Consider the following 19,447-nt stretch of genomic DNA (forward strand, 5'->3'; position numbering starts at 1 on the left):
CTGCTAAAGCTCACCAGCACCCCTTTGAGAAACAGCCGTCGACGTGGCTGCGCTGACGCAGTCCTCTAGCCACACGGCGAGCTGAGCTATCTGCGCACGCCGCTGCTCCCACTCCAGAAGGCGCCGCTGCAAGTAGCGCCTCCTTTTCGATAGCTCCTTTTTGTGGCCCATATCCTTGGTGTGGGGTGCCAGTGCCAGCTGTGATTCGATGGTGGCGAGCTCTGCCTTCTCTGCCGCAATCAGACGTGTGCGGCGCTTGTAATCGCCGAGCGCGTCCCTTGCCCGCGCTCGGAGAGTTGATGAGTCGCTGGTGGAGGAAGGAGGACGCAGTGGAAACGGTGCCGCATCACTCGGTCGAGGCGCAGCAGATGTGGATGAGGAACGCGAGGATGATGAAGACAAGGAAGAGAGGAAGGTGGCATGCGCTGACTGCACATCCCGTAGCGCCTTCCGCTCTGGGGAGGGCACACCTGTGTACTTCTTACTCCGTGCACACCGACCCGCAAAGCTGAGAGGCACGCGACCTTGAGATAGGATGGCATTGCCGAGGGTCACTGCGGGAGGCCCAACGCACCGCCGCTGCGCTCTATGGCTTCCATGCCCTCGTGGGTCAGGAGAATCGACACAGCCAGAATCTTCGGCGCGGGGCACGCTACTGGACGAGTAAGTGAGAGAGGCAAGAGGATCTACGTGGCGGTGAATGTCAAAGCCGTAGTGCGTCCGTGGCGACGGTGGTGCGGGAAAGAGTCCCTTAGATTGCAGAGGAACAGCTGGTGAGGGGGCTGCGGCGGGTGCCCCTGGTCCATGCTCGCCAGCGAAAGGCTGAGCGGCACCTTCAGCGCAAAACCTACTGAAAGCAGCGCATGAAGGGGACTCGACCGCGGCCGGGACAGCGTCGCCTGTCGGAGGAGCACAAGGAAGGCTGCGATACAAAGGCACGGCGCTTGCGGGTGAAGTCACAGACGCCGACGGTGGGACAAGGGTGTCCAGAGCCCGCCACCCCCTCCTTGCAGGGACAAACCCGAAGGCCCAGCTAACTGGGGCACCGTTTGGGACGGCGTAGCAAGGAACTGTTGCCGGCCACACGTTTGGCGCCCCAGCAGGCGACATGCCTCGGCCAGATACCGTAGAAACGGGAGGCGGCGCAGCTTCCTCCCGCTGATGGACGACATCCGGGCGTGCGGCCGAGCGGTCACCCGCGCTGCTTATGCGAGGAGTCGCGCGCTGCAGCGGCGTAGGCGCCTCGCAGCTGGTGCCCACACCAACATCCGTGCGCACTGGCAGAGCGCACGCCCCCATTCGGCCGCTCGCGTCCGTCGAACGCCAAGAGCTCGTCACTTCCTCATACGAAGGCGGTGGTGGCAGCCACACCTCCATGTCGGCAGCATGATCAGCGGCCGAGGCTGTTATCGGCCGTGCCGTTCCCGCCATCTCACTTGCGTTAGACCTCCGGTCAGGCTCAAGAGGCGCCTCAGGAGACGCTGCTGGGACGCTGAGCCTCCCCGTGGGAGCTTGAAGGTGGTGGCGAAGGGGGATCGGTGGTCGAAGACGCGTTGAGGAGGTCCCCGATGTCTTTGTGGAGACGTCGAGGATACTCTTCTCGTTCGAGGCAATGACAATGCTCTTCGGCTTCACCACCTTTGCGTCGGCACCTCGGTGCCATGCCTCATGCTCCAGCACATCTGCCAGCCCTGTCGGTGATGCCAGCACGCCGTCCGTGACGTGACGCAGAAACAGGTGCCGCAGCAGTGCCGGCCTCGCGTATCCTTCTGCCACGCGGCGCATTCGCCCAGCCTTTGCGCGAGTGGAGTGCAGGGCGCGCCAGCAGCGAAAAACGGCACGCGCGGCATGCGCCTGCACGACAGACTCGAAGAAGAGCTCCGCCATTCGAAGGTGCTCGCGACTGGTTCGGCGTCTTCCCAAACGACAGCGCCAGTGCGCAAGGCATCGACGCTGCACGTGCGGGGAGTGGGTTTCCCTCTCCCACTGCAGTCCTATCAGACAAAGACGGCCTACGGGAGCCCAGCGCTTGTAGTACCTCTGAAGAAGTCGGCGCCGTGTATGCCTCGACTGGAGAGACGCGCACGTGACCTGAAGCCACCATACGTACCATCTCCGTCGAAGAGCCTTCTCCGCGCGCATCGCCACGGTTGATAGGGCACTTTCGCACTTGCGCAGCTGGCGCGCGCGGCGCTGCATCGCCACTCGGAGCCACTGCACCCACGCGTAGAGAAGATGCAGTCCATCGCAACTACTTTGCTGAGCTGCAGTCCACGCGACGGGCGTGTGAAGCATCAAGACGCTCGCCAAGAGGCGGCCCTCTTTGCGTTGCAGGGCAAAGTGCCGCCAGTCACGAAATCGCGCATCTCGTAAGCTATCCGCCGACGCCTGCGCCGCTGCCCGTGCGAGGGCCCGATGTGCTGACGTGCGATGCCACCGCTCGAAGCACTGCCGGGTGAGAGCCGCTTCCGTCCTCGCCTGCATCTCACCGAGTCTGCCTCGCAGCCTTCTTCGCGCGTTTTTCCACCGCTGCCACGCAGCAAACGCACGGTGGCGAAGATGACGCGCGCGCAGTGCCTCGAGCATTCTTCGCTGCTCCGCACATGTCACGCGTCGATCATAGCGCCACTGCCACGCGCGGAAGAAGAGGTACAAGAGGTTGCGCTGGTAGTAGCCCTCGGCGAAGCATTCGCGACGCAGGCGCTGCTGCGCATGGCGTGCTTGCTGCGCCTGCCATTGCGTGAAGCACTGCTGTAGCAGTGAGGAGCGATGCACTGCGTGCGCAATCATACGAGCCGCCGCATCAGACAGCACCACCACGCTGTTGCCCCTACCTGCAGAGGTAGGCTGAGAGTAGACATGCTGCGTCCATGCACCCTGCACCGGGGACGTCGTCGGCGAACCAGGCTCGCTCCAGTCACCTTCCTCGCAGTGAACGCTGCCGGCAGCTGGTGCAGCACGCCCGCTGCCTTCTCCCGCGACGACTCTCAACACTGGTCGTTCTGGTAAAGCCGAAAGCTCGCTGGGTGTCTTCCCATAGTCCTGCCGTCGCTGTAGCTGATGCGATTCACCGACCTCTGAGGCGTCCACGGTGACGTCGCCGCGGTTGTCACTTGCGTGCACAGGAGTCTCGCCATTTGAGAGGGAAGACGTTGGGGCGGAGGCGTGGACATGCTTTGACGCCTCCAAGGCGCAGCCAGCCTCTCCCCCTGATGGCTGCGAGTCTCCCGCGGCTCCCTGTTCAGGTGAAGCGGTGACGCCAGCCATCGAAGGCACAGCCGGCAAATCCTCGAGCACAGGCCGAAGAAGCGGCAGAGGGGACGACATAATGCATCGAGGCAGTTCCTGAGCAAGGCGCAGGTGAGCAGGTCAGCCCTATTCCCCGGCAAACAGTCATGCCAGTATGTTCAATGACACTGACGGCCGCTTCAGGGTGGAAGGATCCCCACACTGAAGAACATGAAGACGAGGAGGCACTGCAGGCTGCGGCCCTTCTCTCCACCCCCTCTACTCGCAGCTTCTATAGAACCAGAGGTTATCACGCGTACGCTTGTGCTCTATTGCGGTGCAAGATTCATCTGTATCGACGCACATGTCCGTGGTGTCTCTAGACGTGTACGCGCCCTCCCTCCTCTCTGTAGAGTTTCAGAAATGGCGCAAGGCACGGATATGTGAGCAGCAATGCACTGACCTCTTGGACAGCTGAGGCGCCGTACACACCAATAAAGCGAGCCTCGGGCATGTGCGCTTGCTCATCGAAGAGATGGTGCGGGCAGACAAGCAGGAGAGAGACGGATCGGGAAGCGACAGGTGAGGTCGATAAGGGTCGAGGCGCACAGGGAGCACAGAGGTATCCCATCCAAGGCGCGAATAGACGCGCTGAAGACTGCGCATAGGAAAGGGGGCCATCATTGATGGAGGACGGCGCGGCGTTAAAAGACTTCGGAAAGCAGCCGCAGGTGCGCAACGCACGCCAGAAATGCAGTTCCACAATGGCCAAGCGCATGCAATCGCAAAACGCGGCGTTGAATTAGACATTGATGAGGCGCGTAGGTAGGACTCCCACGGCTACGCGTGCATAACACAAGAAAGATAATAATAATCATCGAAAAAGAAGAAACATCACGATGACGTTGGTGGTAGAAGGCAGCGTTGGAGAGAGCCACAGAGAAAAGATGATGCGGAACACGGCAGAAGTGGGGGAAGGGGCACCAAGTCATGGAGACACACTCCAAACAAAGGAGAGAAGTTAGCCGAGTGGCGCCCCAACCCCTACCCCCTTACCGATCTCTCTCTCTCTCGGCATCGAGGATGACGTTACGCTTCTGTTTCGCCTTACCTTTCCTCACTACTGTCTTTTATTGGTTGTGTATTTGTTTTTTTTTCTTCGCTGCTGCTGTTCCCGCGGCGGACGTCTTGCGGGCTGTAAACTGTGCCGACACGCTCACACGCGCTTCGGAGAGCGCTGAACCGTGAAGGGGAGCAAGAGAGGCAGAGAGCACCGCGGAGAAGGGGCAGGCGTCGCGTCACACACTGATAAAGCGAGAGAGGGAGGGGGTCGACTTCAGCGGAGGCCGCGAAAAAGAAAAAGGGGGGTCGACAGAACAGAGGAACGAATAATGGTGACGAAAAGGAACAAAACAAAAAAGGTCGGCACACAGCCGCCCACACAAGGAAAAGGAAAAGGTGGGTGCACCTCGAGAGAGCTGTACACAACAAAAGAGCAAGGAGGCGCACATTCCGCGCTTGGCCCGTGCCGCATGCGAAGGGTGGGCCCGTTACAACCCAAACTGTGCACACGATACGATTTAGCGCCGTCTGCGACATCGATATGACCACCAGAAACGTCGTCACGAAGAGTGAATTGCATGTGCACTTGCACCTGTGTGCAGGGGTTGCAACGCACTCACGCGCCAGCGCCACACAAAAAGCGGAGGATGCCAGTCAAGGCGCAGACGGAGACGAAGCGAAAGAAAGAGGCGGCAGTGACACGAAGATAAAATGAAATAAAATAACATAAAAGGTAGGGAACAAGTGAGAAAGGGAACACGGAGAGAGGGGGACGAAGAAAGAGAGAGAGAGAGAGAGAGAGTGCGTCAGGCGACCGCACGCTTGCACATACACATCTATACATACACACACACACACACACAAATATATTTGTATGTATACCGGGGCATACGTATACCGCGCAGTGGTGGGGAGGAGCGGGAAGGGCGCACGTGAGCCAGTGTGTGTGTGTGTGTGTGTGAGAGAGAGAGAGGCTTCGAGGACTAGCCATAAAAGCTCATGTTTTGTTTTTGTCCCTCTCTCTCTCACTGACTGACTGACTGACTGACGCTCCCAAACGCTCACACTCAAGCGCCTGCGAGGAGACAGACACGCAGTCTGAAGCAGTTGGCGGGACTTCCAAATCACGGAGCCAAAAGCCTTCGGTCGTGAAACAGAGGATATCAAAAAGTTCGCTGAGGGGGCGAGAGGAAAGGAGAGAGAAGGCGAGCATGGGCAAGACATCCATATAGAACAAAAGAAGCCTCAAGAGACGGTCCATCCATAAACGACTGGGTTGACCAGCGTGGGAGGCAGCGCATCAGGCAGATTCGACTGAGGAGAAGAGAACGAAGGTCCTTGTGCGTGCCATGACGCGAAAAAGGAGAAATTCGGCCCTCGGAAATCTGTATACGCACAAAAAAAAAGAAAGGGAGAGACGTTTTCAGTGCACTTCAGTCAGAGGCTCGTTCCATGCGGTGCACGCGAAAATGCACAACGGAGTGTGCGTGCACCAAGCTCAGCTCAGTTCCTGACGCAGAGGAGGGCAACGTGGAACGGAATAAAAAGGGAGAGAGAGAAAGAGAAGGGGGAGGGGTTGGTAAGCACCTCCAGCTGGGACGAGCGGATGACGTACCCACGCACGCAGACCTCTCGCTCCTTCACACAGTCGCGCACACAGGGGCCCAACGTTTACATCAGAAAGAGAGAGAGAGAGAGACAGAGGCACAAGAGGAGCTTATCAAAGACGGGGGGAGCGAGACAGAAAACAGATAACCGCAAAACAATGAAGAAAGAAGAGCGATGGCGAAGTGACTGTGGGGGCGCTGGCGGGGTGGGGAGACTCAAGAGACCTCGAACGGAATGACGGTGGGAGAGAGAAAACAATCACACAAAAACAAGGGACATCCGACGTGACGAAAGCCTCACTTATAAAGGGAACGGCAGACACACGTGGGCACAAGCACGTGCACACGAACATCAGCACAGCCGTTACCGGTGAAGGGTGAGGGATAACGAGCGCGGCGAGAGCGAGGTGCTGGCTGTGTATCGGGGGCCCGTCACCGCCGTTGGAGTCATGCAGCCCGCATGGAGAAAAACACTCCGTGTAAGTGCACTTTTTCGATATGCGCACTCACTCTCTCTCCAGCAGACCCTGCAGCGTCTTCACCACATCTCTTCTTGCAGACGCGCCTCTGTCGCGAGCACCTGCTCCAGTGGCTGACGCAGCAGCGCCTCCGCCTCCTGGCGCAGAACGCAATGCTGCACGAGTCGGTGGCTTGACCGCTGCGTCACTGCCGTGTCAATGCGTATGTCGTCAACGCCGCCGACGGGTCCAGAGAGCATGAGCAAGCGCTGTCGGAGGGGCTCACTCCGGCGGCGGCGCGCACAAGGACCGGCGGTGCGTTCGTTGCGCTTGTCGAGCTCGTTGTTGCAAACACAGATGATGCAGTTCTGATTCGCCGCGCTCAGGTCGATCTCGTGCAGGGACCTCACCCTCGCCAAAGAGGCAGCCGTGCGGAGGCGGACGCAGTTTCTGAGGTTCACGTACTGCAGCGATACGCTCTCAGATAGTCCCTCGAGGTCGTCTACGCCGCTGAAGGACGCGTCCACGGAGGTCAGTTTAAGCAACTCGCCTAGCGGACTCAAGCTGTGCAGCTGCTGGCACTCACGAACGGTAAGGTGACGCAGCTCGGGGGCGCACTGCGGTAACCCAGAGAGCGAGACCAAGCTGCTCTCACCCACGTCCAGCTCCTCGAGTTGAGAGAAGGAGGAGGCGGGCGACGGCATCGTGGTGCTCAGAGCGGGATAGAGTAAGGTGCAAGCTGGAGGCGCCGAAGCTTCACCTGTCGACGTTAACTTATTCACAGCGGAAAGACTTACGTGTTGGTCAACGATAGTAGGTGCCGCCACTCTGTCCAGAAAAGCACTTGAGATCTCATTAGCAGCGACAGCGCCGGGGGGCTCGAGCAGCGCGGCAAACGCGTCCATCGCGTGGAACAGCTCATGGATGGAGTGGCATCCGCGCAGACACAGCCGGCGCAGCTGCGAAAATTGTGTCAGGCTTTCCAAATTTCGCACACCGGAATAGCTGCAGTCCAGGTCGCGTAGGTTGGGAAGCGTTGCCAAGTCCCCCACGTGCAGGACCGCGCCGCACCAGCGCATCGACACGGAGGTCAGGCGCCTGCACGCCGAGTAGTTCCCACGCGCGTCCAAAACGCGGCAGTCAGACAGACGCAGCTCTTTCAGCTCCCGCAGTTGCGACAGCGCTGCCAGAGAGTGCAGAGAGGCGCAGCGACAGAGGCTGATGCGTTTGAGGCCCGACAGCGGCACTAGCGACTCGAGACTCGTGAGAGCCCTCACGTTGTGCAGCCGCAGAACAGAAACGCTTGTCAGCGAGGGCAGCGGAAGGGTCAGAAACTGGGTAAAGGACTCAAGCTTCTCGAGGTACGCAAGCTGCCCAATGAGCTCCATGGCTGTCTTCGACACTTCCTTTCGATTTGGTGTTACGATGAGCGAGCGCAGGCACGAGATGCCGACGTCAGTGCGCTGAAACGGCGGCTGGGTGAGGATGAGCAGGATGCCCTCAAAGCCCGCCGGCGGCGCTTCCGTTGCCGCCGCGGTCGCGGAGGGAGTAGACGACAAAGGCGGGTGGTAGGACACCTCCCGCTTCACGTTCACCTCCATGGTCATGGGCTTGCCATCCTCGGTGAACGGCCGCGTCAGCCACCACCCCAGCTGCCGCAGATCGGCCTCCAGCTCTTCCTCCGCACCCGACAGGCTGTGGTACTCACAGTTCGTCGTCCAGTCCCAACACACGTAGAGGTCGCTGCGGTGGTGGGCGGACCCCTCTGCTACACGAGTGCCAGCTACTGCTTCGCGAGCGTAGCGCAGGTGAGGGTGCGCGGCGGCGCAGCAGATGGACGGTATATGCGGTGTGTACTGCAGCACATCGGTGACCGCTGCTCTGGACAGCTGCCCTATCAAGCGCCTCGAGCCGCCCACATCCACTGCAGACGTGGCGGCCGCACTCATGCCTGCATTTCCCTCTGCCATTTGGGGGGGGGGGGGTTGGATGCACGTGTGAAGCACGCCAGTCGTCACCTTCTCTTGTTCGGCGTCCCAGCGACGGTAGTGGGGAGGGGGAAATGGAAGGAGCAGCGGTGGCACCGAAAAGGCGAAAAGAGAGCGCCGAGGCAGCTTCACGAGTGTTGACTCCGCGTAGATGTCTCACGCGTCGTGATGAGTGTTCACGGGTGAAGGTGCACGCTGAAACGGAGAAACGGCGGCGGAGGTAAGAAGACATGATAAGCAGCAACAGGATGCACATGTTAAGCCATAGGTGCTCAAGAGGTGCGTGTACAAGCGATGCGGTGGTCGGATTTTGCCGCTGCTGATGCCGTTGTTTTGCTTTTCGCTTCTGTTCGCTCATTGAGTCGCGAGTGCAGCAGAGACAGCCGCGGGGGCGTGAGATCTTGGCCCCTCTCAACGTAGCAAAATGTGCTGATCGCTCACGCCGCTCGTTGTATTCTGTTTCTGTCTAGGACCATCACGAAATAACGCACGCTTCAAAGAAGGAGTGATCACTGCCCACCATCGGATGTGCACACACGCACGGTGAAGCCCTCCCTCCCCCCCCCCACACACACACACGACGCGTACAGACACCTCACATTGCACGCGTCCATGAAGAGCTGCCTGTCGCTCGCAAGCAGAGGCACACAGGAGAAAAAACGAAAACGCCAGTGGAGAAGGCACAATAAGCCAAAAGTGATGAGTAGCCCATGAAGAGGAAGAGAGGGGGGAGAGCAAACAAACAAAAAAATATATAAGAGGTGCTGGCTAGTTGATGGGGCAGTTGGATAAAGCAAAGTGGGCTTGGGTGTGTGCCGTCTTTTCTTCCGCTCGACAGCCGCTGGAAATCGGGGGGGGGGGGGGGGGGCAGCACTTCTCGGACGTATTCGCCGTCGCCTGTTGCTGGATGGATGGACGGGTTGTATTGCACTCTATCCATCAACCCTGGCCGTTGTGTGGGGCGAATTGCGAATGGGATGCACAGAAAAGGAGGTGGGGGAAGTGCAGAGCCACAACACGGCCTTGGCGCTTGACGTAGAGCGCTCCAAGCAACCAAGCCGATGCTGGTTTCCTGTCGAGCACGAGCAGAGCGAAGCGTCTGAGAACGGGTGCTCTCTTCTTTTTTTCTGTTCGCTTACCCACGACAGAGCACTGCTGCTGTGACGCTTGCGCCGGCGATCCCGAACACCAACGCGTTCCAGATCATCTGTGCATTGCGGCCCTCGCTGTCACAACCATTCAGTGGTGCCTCCGTGGCAGCAGAAGATGGCATGATCCGTCGCGGACCTGCCGGTGCACCCTCCATCCACTGCTCTAGGAGCTGCACTGCTGTGTTGGAGTGCCTCGCGTCCACAAACGCCTGCGTGATGTCTTGGTTCACGTGCTGCAGAATAAGTTGCTGCCCCCCCCCCGGGTGCACGCGCAGGATGAACTCTACCGGCACGAGATAGTGGCTGTTCTCGTACGAGACGCGCACGCACGGCTCATCCGTGGGCGACAGTGACAACTCGCCGTTAATGCTGCTGCAAAGAAAAGGGAGATGAGCTTGAGTTAGGGATGGCCGGTGGCACGACTAAACGGGTGCCGTCTGGGCGGTGCAGGAATGCCGTGGGCCTACGCGGCAACGAGTCCCCGTGTCGAGGCTTGCTTCGAGCGGTGTGAGAGTACAAAGATGCTTCTTCCTTCGGTTCTCGTCGAAGTGGCGAGCAGCGAGAAATGAGCACGGAAAGGAGCGATCAGAGGTTGAAGAAGAGAGCGAGAGCAACAGGCCACCATAAGTAGCTCGCTCAGCACGAGCACGGAGGTGGGCAAAAGAAGAGGAGAGGCGGAGAGCTACGCAGGCATCGCAACGGTATCAACGCAGGTGGGAGGGAGAGAGATGCTTGAAGCATAGGGCGCAGTTTCAGTCATGCTGCACTGAAGCTGCAAGATACTTTCTATGAGCGCTCTGCCTCGCTCTTCCCTCGTTCGTTCATAATGGAAAACGAGGAAAAGGTGCTCTTCAGTGTCCTTGCTTTCTTCATCGTAGTGGCCTCCTGCTTTGGTGGGAAGAGGGGGATAGAGGAGCAGGGAGAGGGAGAGGGAGAGGGAGAGGGAGGGGGGAGGGAGGGCGAAGCGCTTGAGAGGGAGAGCAATCCGGCGAGAGGAAAGGCATCAATGCATGCGTATACGTTTAGAACGAAGTAGCTCTCTTTGCTCTGTTATAGAGTGCGAGTGTGGGCTACCCTTGGCTCGTACGCGAGAAGATGGCGGTCGTGGGCAGGAGAGCGAAGGTGATACGTATCAGGGAGGGGTGGGAGGGGTGAGGAGTGAGGGGGGCAGTGTTGAGAGCGTAGAAGAAGAGAAGCAAATGGGAAGGGACGGAGGAGGTGGGGCAAGGGAAAAACACAGAGGCGAGGGGGGGGGGCGTTGTGACCTAATCCGCTCGATTAGAGAAGTCCGACGCATCGTCATCCACATGAAGCGAGTCGAACAATGATGAGTGATGCTGCGCGCGTTGCGGAACGAGCTCATGCACCTGAGCAAGACCCCTTCCACAGCATTGACTTTATCGCTCCCGCCGGTCTCTGCCGCCGTTACTGCTGCGGTTGGCATGCTCCTTTTCATCCGTCGCAGTATTAGACAGGTTATCCTTTCCGAAATAGTCCCGGGACGCTGGTGCAGAGACACTGAGAGGGACGAGAAGAGATAAAGGCTGGGTGGAGCGGAGCAGAGCAACGGCGCTGTCGACGGCCACTACATTCACGCCTTCTATTTCTTTCCTTCCACGGCAGGGCCACCCGCGCCTCCCTCCCTCGTGCTGCCCTGTCGTGTCTTTCTCTCACTCGATGCATTTTTTCGTGCTGTAGATGACTACACAAACCTTGGATGAGGCATGAATGCGTACGAGCAGGGCGCAGCTCTGTGCCATCGGAAAGACAAAAAAAGTAAAGACGAACACACACACAGAGAGAGAGAGAGGGGGAAAACAAGAGCACGCGTCGCATAAATATAAAGGAAGAGTTCAATGCTGTCACATGACTGCGCGCATCGTCGCCTGCCCTGTTCCGATTTTGCACCGCATCACCACACCCCTCCCCCCTCCATCCAGACGTGCAAGAGCTCCAAGCGAGTGCCTTGCGAAGCAGGAGCGGAGCGAGGGCATCGACATATCAATGGAGGTGACGCAGGACCGAAAAAGACGAGCGCATCATCGCAACACGTGAAAAGGAGGTCATGCGAATAGGAAATGAAAGAAAAGAAGCGCACGCTCGCTGATGACTTCACTTCTTTGTTATTGCTCCGCACGTGATGAAGTACCGCCCCGCCCCCCTCCTTTCTCTGTCTCCCGCCAAATGCAGCGAGCGCAAGGCACGAGATGCCAGTGGACGGACGCCTCGTTCTGTTTCGCTGCAATCCCCACTGACAGACCGTCACACTTCCTTCTCCCCTCGCGCGCACAGAGAGGACGCGCGGAGAAAGTGCATGTGCCCACATACAGGACCACGCCTGCGCACTTGTGCGAGCGCGTGGCACACACACACACACACACACACACCATCACAGCAGTGGTGGTGAGGAGGGGTCACATGGGAGGGGAAGGAGAAGAAAATCGAAAAGACAGGAGAAACAAAGCAAAAAAGGGGGCAGGACGAAGAGGGCGAGTCGGCGCTGTGTTGTCCTCCAGCGAGGGATCAGCGGAGACGCAGGCAGGGGTCCCGAGAAACCTCAATAGAGAAGACGGTTAGAGGGGCAAGAGAGACGGAGAGAACCGACGATTTGTTATATATAGAAGAAGAGAGGCTTCCTCGTCAAGTGTGCCGGCCTCACGTCTCACGTAGCGTGTGCGTGCCTGCACGTTGCGTTCGATCCTACGGAAGAGTGAATGCGGACACAGAATCGAAGAAGCAGAAAAAAAACGGCAACACGGCACAGAACGAAGAAGTGGAAGCAACAGAACATGATAATAGAAATATTAGGTTACAAATCATACATGCTCAGAGACACACACACGCACACAAGGGGGGGGGGACTGCCTTGTCACGCTCCTTGCGCCGATGCGGAGAAGACATAGCAGTGGGCGTTTCGCAACAAAAAGACTCTGTGGGGGCTTCTGATGCGCTCGTGTGCATCGACCAAAGTGAGTGCGCACCAAGCTGCCCCTTCCTACGAGCTCTTGCGAAGTACCACGGCGGCCACAACAGCGGCCACGCTGAAAGCGATCGCTGTGCTGCGCCAACGCCACTCGTCCTCCTCGGCGTGGCGCGCCTCAGCGCGCTTCAGCAGACCGGCTTTCTCCGTCGCGGACACGTTGACGCACCACTCCTCCAGCATCTCCATGGCGTCGTTCGAGTGGCCAGCCTCCTCAAAAGCCTCCGTGATGTCCTTGTCTGCCAGAGCCATGAGGACAGCCTTGCCGCCCGGATGTTCCTTCGTCACAAAGCTCTCGGGGACCATGTAGTTCTTCCCCTTGAAGATGAAGTGCAGTGAGTTGATGGCGGACATGCTGGGCTCTTCGTGAGGTGGTGCGGTTGGAAAAGCAACTAGGGGTGAAGCAGTGCGCGGCAAGAGAAAAAACGGAAAGTCGCAAGTTTGAGCGTTCGGGGGTGGTATTGTGCGGATGCTGCAGCTGGTGTATGGTGTATGGTGTGTGTGTGTGTGGGGGGGGGGGGGGGGAAGGGGAACAACAGAGAAGCAAGAGTCAGAGGTACGATCAAGTAGAAGGGACACGAAGCGTCTGCTCGTTGGACATGGGGAAGGGGTGGCGGAGTCAGAAGAGCCGCGGTGGTCAGATCTCGCCGTCGGCGGAGGTGTTCACTGCCGCTTCTCTTTCAGCTCCTGTGTAAACACGCAAGAGCAGAAGACAGCGGCGCCTGGGAAGAGGGGGAGAGGGAGAGGGAGGAGGCGTGCACGTGAAGCAAGTTGGCGTGAGAACAGAGTCACCGGCCGGGTGAATTCAAACTCCCTCGGCTTCGCGGAGGGCCTATAGGAAAGCCAACAACGGCAAAGAAATATACATACCAATGCACGTGTGGTGGCCTCTTTTTTTGTTGTCGTCTGCTTCCTGCAAGGCAGCGCCGCGAGCACAAGATGGAGGGGGGGGGGGTAAGACAGCGATACGACAAGCCCTTCGGGTGCCGGAAGCACACTTATGCGACATGCGTTGACAGAAGCAAACGCTTAGGGGTGTGCCGGGGGACGAGGAGAAACGCGACGAGGCGGGGGTGAAATCTCACCCCGGAGTGGACGCCATACGGCGATGGGCGAGAGAACCACAGGAGCTGCCATCCCAACTACAGAGGCCCGGGAATGCGACGCGCTCGTGTGAATATCGTCCATCAGGGATAGTGTGCCGCCAAGCTCGCGTAGCATCACCTCCTCTTGGGGACTCCAACGTACACAAGTGCAATAGACGCCATCAAAACAGCCACTGCGGCAGCAGTGGCCACGGCAGGCACGAACAGTTTCGGCGTCGAGGGCTCGCTAGCGGTCGCTGGTGCGGTAGCCGCCGGTGCCGTCGAGACTGTTGGTGCTGCTATAGGCACTGCGGGGGTAGCTGCAGCCGCTCGCGGTGACGCCTCCGTGACTGGTCCCGCTGTCTTTGCGCCCTCCTGCGCCGGAGAAGCCACCGCGGTCGAGTCAGGCGGGATGGCAAGGTCATACTCTTCATCCAACCACTCCTCGAGCATTTCGACGGCATTCAGCGAGTGATCGACGTCCTCAAATGCATCCGTCATGTCCTTGTCGACGTAGGGCATGATTTCATAGCTTCCACCAGGGTGCTCATTGTCGATGTAGTCCTTCGGAATCAAGTAGCTCTTTCCCTTGAAGAAGAAGCGGTAGCGGATATTCTCTGGCATTGCGTGATTGTCCCGGTGGCGGTCACACTAAAAAATCGACGTGTGGGCATGTGAAGGCGCCGGTGCACGAAACAGTTAGGCGCTGCCGGCCGGGGATTATGTGCGCACCGATAGAGCGCGCTCTAGATGTGCGTCTGTGTCTGTCTCTGCGACACGTGTGCCATGGGGTTCGAGTGAGCAGCGGCACATTCGCAGACAAATCAGCAAGATGTACGATCAACGGAGGGAGCGCGATCCAGAGTGCACGTGGGCGGCGGCAGGCCTGTAAAGAGAGGAGTGATGCAGGGGGCCACCACATGCCCGTCTCTGTGTGCACTCCAGCTGCAAACCGAGGAAGCGCAGCGGCTGCCAGACGCGTGCGAGACCAAAGTGCCAGATGGGCGCACGTGGAGTTTTGTGGCGCGACTGTGACCACACACGAGAAGCGAATGGGCACCCTGAACTCCTTACAGTGGCAACGAGGGATGCAGGCAGAGGCGGCGTCGCCACCTCCGGCAGTCCCGTTCCTGCAATGCAAGAAAAAAAGGGATCAGCAGCCTCTTTTGTTTCGTGTGTGAGCTCTCATTCGAGGGGGGTATTCACCGGCCACGTCCAGCGAGAAGCCAAACCGAGCGATGAAGGGAGGACGAGAAAAGGCGGAGCGCGACGGAGCTCGCGAGCGAAGAAAACGGAGAGACTGCTCAGTCACTCGAGCGTACGGGAAGAGTGCGTGCGCGCGAGAGGGAGAGAGAGAAGGGAGGTGGAGACAGCCAGCGGCGACTAAAGCACGTCAATGGGCGCGTGGCTCGCTCCTTGACTGCATCTGGGTGTATGCAGGCATTCGTGTACCACGTAGAGCGGCGTCGCAGCTGCTCTCTCTCTCTCTTCCTCTCGTGTCACAAAAATGTACCTGGCACAAGCGAAGACAAGAAAAAAAGTAAAAGAGACTCACACGCACAAAACCTGTGCGCAGGAGAGCGATCGTTGATGAAGTAGTTGGCTGGTGAGGTGGAAGCAAAACACTCAGAGAAGGAAATAGTTGTGTATGCGGGCAAGGGAAGAAACGGGCAAGGTAAGTAGTCGATGGCATGGAGACACAGCGTCTCCACGGAGCTGCTGAAAGTTGCCTCCCTTCGACCCCGTGTAGCAAGGAGCGTACACTAGCAATTCTGCTACGCAGACCGCTGTTTGCAGCGCATGTACACAGCCGCCACCACTGCCATCACACTCAGCAAACTTCCGGCCCGCACACACCAGTTCCAAGTGTATTGGCTGTGCCCCTCACACGCCTTCTCGCACAGCAGCTGCAGCTCTTCTATGGAAACGGACTCATCCAGAAACCTCAGCAGCGTGCGCATCGCCTTTTTCGAGTGACCTGCGTCGTGGTACGCCTGCGTAATGTCACGGTTCGCGTACGGCAGCAGCAGCTTCTGCCCGTTTGGGTGACGGCGCACAAACGACATGGGCACGCGGTAGGTGCGACCCTCATAGATGTGCCAGATGGGCCCCTCCGCCCCGTCCTTCGCCGTAGGGGGCGCAACAGAATGTGTCGCGATGCTCGTCATGTTGAGAAGTTCTGCTGAAGTCTCGGTTCCAGAAGCACGTCGAAAAGGTATCGGAGAGCGACACAAAGACGAAGAGAGACCTTCGCGAAGAGAACCGAGAAGAAACTCAGCGTCTGTGCGATCTTTCAAGCAAAGGAAGGATGGTCAGCCACACAAGAAAAGTCGCGGGCGAGTGTGCGTGTATGAGTATGCGCGTGTGAAGATCTGGACGCGTGCACATTCAGAACACTTGACCCGCGCGTACGTCGAAGGATGGCAAGAGCAGCAATGTGGTGCGAGTGTGACGCAGTAGTGGCGCGTGGGAACGATGAGTAACGAGTAAAGCAACGTAGAGGTGCACGGAATCCGCAGAGAGAAGAGCAAAGGGTATTTCATCACATGAGTGAGACCACCAGCTCGAGAGCGGCGCGCCTACACCACCGCGCCATGGAGAGTGCGCAGATAGGACGACAAGATGCGTGCGTTCACAGTACGCCGTGTAGAGCGCGTTCAGGAGGGGGGAGGAGGGGGAGGGGGAGGAGGGGGGCGGCGCAAGGCTCCCTCTCGGCGCCCTTCCCTCGATGGATGCTCCACCGGGTGTGTTGGTCCTGCCATGGCCCACGCCGCTTCGTTGCTCGCTCACATGGACAGCGAAAAAAAAAGTAGGGTAGCGGCGGCGGCGCACAGAGTGCATCACGCTCGTCGTCGTTTCTGTCCCTGTGCAGCGAAGCAGTCGCGCCACAGAGGCAAAACTGCCACCTGCTCTCAGCCCCCCCCCTGTCGCTGTGCGAGTCTTCCGTGATCAGAGTAAGCAGGAGAAAGATCCTAGGACAGCGGTGGCCGGTGCACTGGATTTCGCCCTGCGTCCGAGCATCTGTCGCACCCTAGTTTTGTGGCAGTTGCTGCAGATGACACGCAAAGGAGATCCTGTCGCGGGTAATAGCGGAGGTGATGGGGAACATGAGCGACTGAGGAAATCCACAGATGCAAACGTGGAGGAAGCAGGATGTGCATCAAAGCAGATGCGAAGGCCTGCGGGGAGTGCGTGCCCCGGGAAAGGGTGGCCTACGTGGCGGAGGGGGGAAGGGGGAGGGTACGGGTGTTCGGTTGCCTTGGGCGTAAAGCCGCATCATGAACCCGTGGCCCACACAAAACGGCAAAAGAGAGAGACGCAAAAGAAGATAAGTGAGAAAGTCGCTTGTCAGGCACGACACGGGAGAAGAGGGGGGGGAGGGAGCAGCGCACGGAGCGTGGGGAGACGCCAGTAGAGGTGCAGACGTCCGCCCTCTGGGGGTGAAGCGGCGAGAGAGGAAGTGAAAGCCGTTTCCAGCAGCCAAAACCAACACACAAAGAGGGAGAGAAGGGCGCATGCGCGTGTGCTAGAGATCGATATAGCCGGCCGTCGGCAGTCGGATTCGACGTCGCCAAGGCCATCTTGCGATGCGCTTCTCTCCATTTTTCATGTGCTACCGTACAGAGACCCGACGTTGTATGTTTGCCGCTTGCATTGCGTTTTCTTTTTCGGGTGCGCGCGTTGACATGGAGAAAGACGGCTCACAAAACAAAGAATGCGCGGCGCATTACAACCACAGTAGCGCACGCAGACACCAACACGGCTTCTCCTGGGTGCAGGCTCGTGCGGTTGTTTCGGCAAGGCATCTGGAACGTGTATGACGTGCCTGCACGCGAGTACGACACGCCAACTCCGCACTGAAAAAGATCGTACTAAGTGATAAGAGGTAGTAGGGAGTGGATACGGAGAAGATAGGTGAGACCATGAAAGCAAAACAATACAAAAAATATTTTTCTCCAGGATGCTGTTCAGGCAGACATATCCGCACGTGCGCACATACAAAGGCATACGCAGCGAGTGAGGGCCCCAACGGTTGGAGGGAGTAGAAGAGTGAGCGATAGAAAGGAGGTGTCAGTGACATCTGGGAGTCACTGCACCCCAGACTTTAGCTTCGGCATACATCTATAGGGGAGAGCGGCTCTCTTCCTTTGCGGAAGCACCGCGTCGCGGCAAGAGGAGAAAATAGCTGTCATGTGTGGTGTACTCGCAGCGAACTGCAGCGGACTCGTACACCTGCTGCGCACAGCACAACCTCTTAAGACGAGCTTGTCGCTCCCCTTGAGAACGGCAACTAGCATGGCCCACGCGGATGAAGAAACAACAAGTGAGACAGGCAACTGCACTAGCGGCAGAGCGGGGCAGAGAAGAAACGGAAGAGCGCGACAAGCAGAAAAAAAAACGGGGGTCCACAAAAGCGATGTCCTCAACAGCATCACAAACGCACGCCGGTAAGCGCAGCAAAATAAGGCCGTGGGCGATACCGGAAGTGAAAACGGGATGGCCCAACAAGCATGAACGAAGCGGAAAGAGAACAAGTGGCATGTCGCACATCACCCCGACTTTCCAGTTGCTGCACGTGGCATGAAAGCAGAGAGCACATCATAGCGGCAGCAGCAGCCGAGATGAACGAGTAGGGGACCCCGCGTGAGAGTCAGCGCACCTCGCACACGGTGTATGCCGCCTCTGCTCCACACGCGAACAGCATGCGAAAAAATAAAATCCGCCACTTCATGCGCGCTGCAGATGACGTCGCAGCGCGTAGGCGGCAACACCCATCGCTGCCAATGTCGTCATCGCCGTAATCAGCGTGGTTCTCCGGCGCCACCGGCGCATCTCTGTGATGCAGCGACGCTCCTCGTCGTAGCTGTGCGATAGCTTGATCTTGCGTTGATATTCTGCCGGGTTGTAGATATCCCTGACGCCCTCCTTAGCCTCAACCTCCTCAAAGGTGTTGAGAAGTGCGTGCGCGTTGGTAGAGTGGTTCATGTCCTCAAAGGCGCTCGTGATATCCTGGTTGGCGTACTGCAGGATGTACTCAGCACCGCCAGGGTGTTCGTTCAGCACAAACGACATTGGCACAACAAGACTGGTGCCCTTGTAGAAGAGGCGCACATAGGTCTCCTTGTCGGACATGAAGGGTGGCTATGAAAAGTGCGTGTCAGCGTATACACAACGACTGAGAAGCGAAAGAGAAACGGCCAGTGGAAGGAGAGGAGGGCGGGGCGGTGCGGGGCGGAGAGTGTGGGTTGCCACTTGCTGCACTTTACGATCAGCTGCTGGCAAAGAAAAAAACGAGAAAAATCCTTGTTGAGCCTTTTTGGTGTGGCTGCACGACCCCACGTGGCACGTGGCGAAGAGGCGGAGAGGCGGTGAGGTCGAGATACTGCAAGCAGGCACGAGGGGTGGGCAAGCACAACGATGCATCCCGTGTTTACCCGCGTCATATGCGAATGCGATGCATGGAGAGGGTAGGCGAACCATTGTTGGAGAAGAGAGCACGCACTCGAGACGGCCGGCGCGTGATGTCGCAGGTTCTTTCACTGCGCGTCTACTGCATCAGAGATCTTGAGTGGCCGACTCACGGAAGCACGGCGGCTGTGGTGCTGAAGAACGGAAAACGAAATCGCCCACTGAAAGCAGCATCGCACCACAGGAAAGGACTTGCAAGCGTATTCTCGTCCGCTGGCCATCACAGTGGCAGCCCACATGCGGCGACACGTCCGTGGCCCTTTTTGCGTTCCCGTTTTTCGTCTCCCTTTGCCTCTGCGCTGTTGTCTCTCTCGATTCGGTTGCGCGTGTAAGACACACGTGCGCGCCGATGGGCGCCACTCGCACACCAGCGAGGAAGGGGCGTGAAGTAGACAGAATAGGAAGAGGCCCAAAGGTGG

General features: G+C 58.5%; 6 protein-coding genes and 1 pseudogene across 6 annotated transcripts, besides 1 other annotated feature; all 7 read right to left on the reverse strand.

Moving 5' to 3' along the window:
• Positions 1–3: 3 nt before the first annotated feature.
• On the reverse strand, positions 4–3,327 carry LMJF_31_1150 (conserved hypothetical protein; the record flags this gene model as incomplete). Its single annotated transcript, XM_001685048.1, has 1 exon — positions 4–3,327. The coding sequence occupies one exon, from the start codon at positions 3,325–3,327 to the stop codon at positions 4–6; it is 3,324 nt and encodes a 1,107-aa protein (XP_001685100.1).
• A 3,108-nt stretch (positions 3,328–6,435) lies between these two features.
• LMJF_31_1160 (hypothetical protein) lies at positions 6,436–8,325 on the reverse strand (the record flags this gene model as incomplete). Its single annotated transcript, XM_001685049.1, has 1 exon — positions 6,436–8,325. The coding sequence occupies one exon, from the start codon at positions 8,323–8,325 to the stop codon at positions 6,436–6,438; it is 1,890 nt and encodes a 629-aa protein (XP_001685101.1).
• Positions 8,326–9,478: 1,153 nt separating this feature from the next.
• Positions 9,479–9,916, reverse strand: LMJF_31_1165 (annotated as a pseudogene; the record flags this gene model as incomplete).
• Positions 9,479–9,916: a sequence feature.
• A 2,573-nt stretch (positions 9,917–12,489) lies between these two features.
• On the reverse strand, positions 12,490–12,828 carry LMJF_31_1170 (hypothetical protein; the record flags this gene model as incomplete). Its single annotated transcript, XM_001685050.1, has 1 exon — positions 12,490–12,828. The coding sequence occupies one exon, from the start codon at positions 12,826–12,828 to the stop codon at positions 12,490–12,492; it is 339 nt and encodes a 112-aa protein (XP_001685102.1).
• An 866-nt stretch (positions 12,829–13,694) lies between these two features.
• On the reverse strand, positions 13,695–14,183 carry LMJF_31_1180 (hypothetical protein; the record flags this gene model as incomplete). Its single annotated transcript, XM_001685051.1, has 1 exon — positions 13,695–14,183. The coding sequence occupies one exon, from the start codon at positions 14,181–14,183 to the stop codon at positions 13,695–13,697; it is 489 nt and encodes a 162-aa protein (XP_001685103.1).
• Positions 14,184–15,334: 1,151 nt separating this feature from the next.
• On the reverse strand, positions 15,335–15,727 carry LMJF_31_1190 (hypothetical protein; the record flags this gene model as incomplete). The annotated part of the gene is made up of 1 exon (XM_001685052.1): positions 15,335–15,727. One exon carries the CDS (start codon positions 15,725–15,727, stop codon positions 15,335–15,337), a length of 393 nt encoding a protein of 130 aa, XP_001685104.1.
• A 2,560-nt stretch (positions 15,728–18,287) lies between these two features.
• Positions 18,288–18,692, reverse strand: LMJF_31_1200 (hypothetical protein; the record flags this gene model as incomplete). The annotated part of the gene is made up of 1 exon (XM_001685053.1): positions 18,288–18,692. One exon carries the CDS (start codon positions 18,690–18,692, stop codon positions 18,288–18,290), a length of 405 nt encoding a protein of 134 aa, XP_001685105.1.
• Positions 18,693–19,447: the final 755 nt, after the last annotated feature.

Source organism: Leishmania major, chromosome 31 (assembly GCF_000002725.2).
Source record: "Leishmania major strain Friedlin complete genome, chromosome 31".
Classification (NCBI taxonomy): Eukaryota; Euglenozoa; class Kinetoplastea; order Trypanosomatida; family Trypanosomatidae; genus Leishmania; species Leishmania major.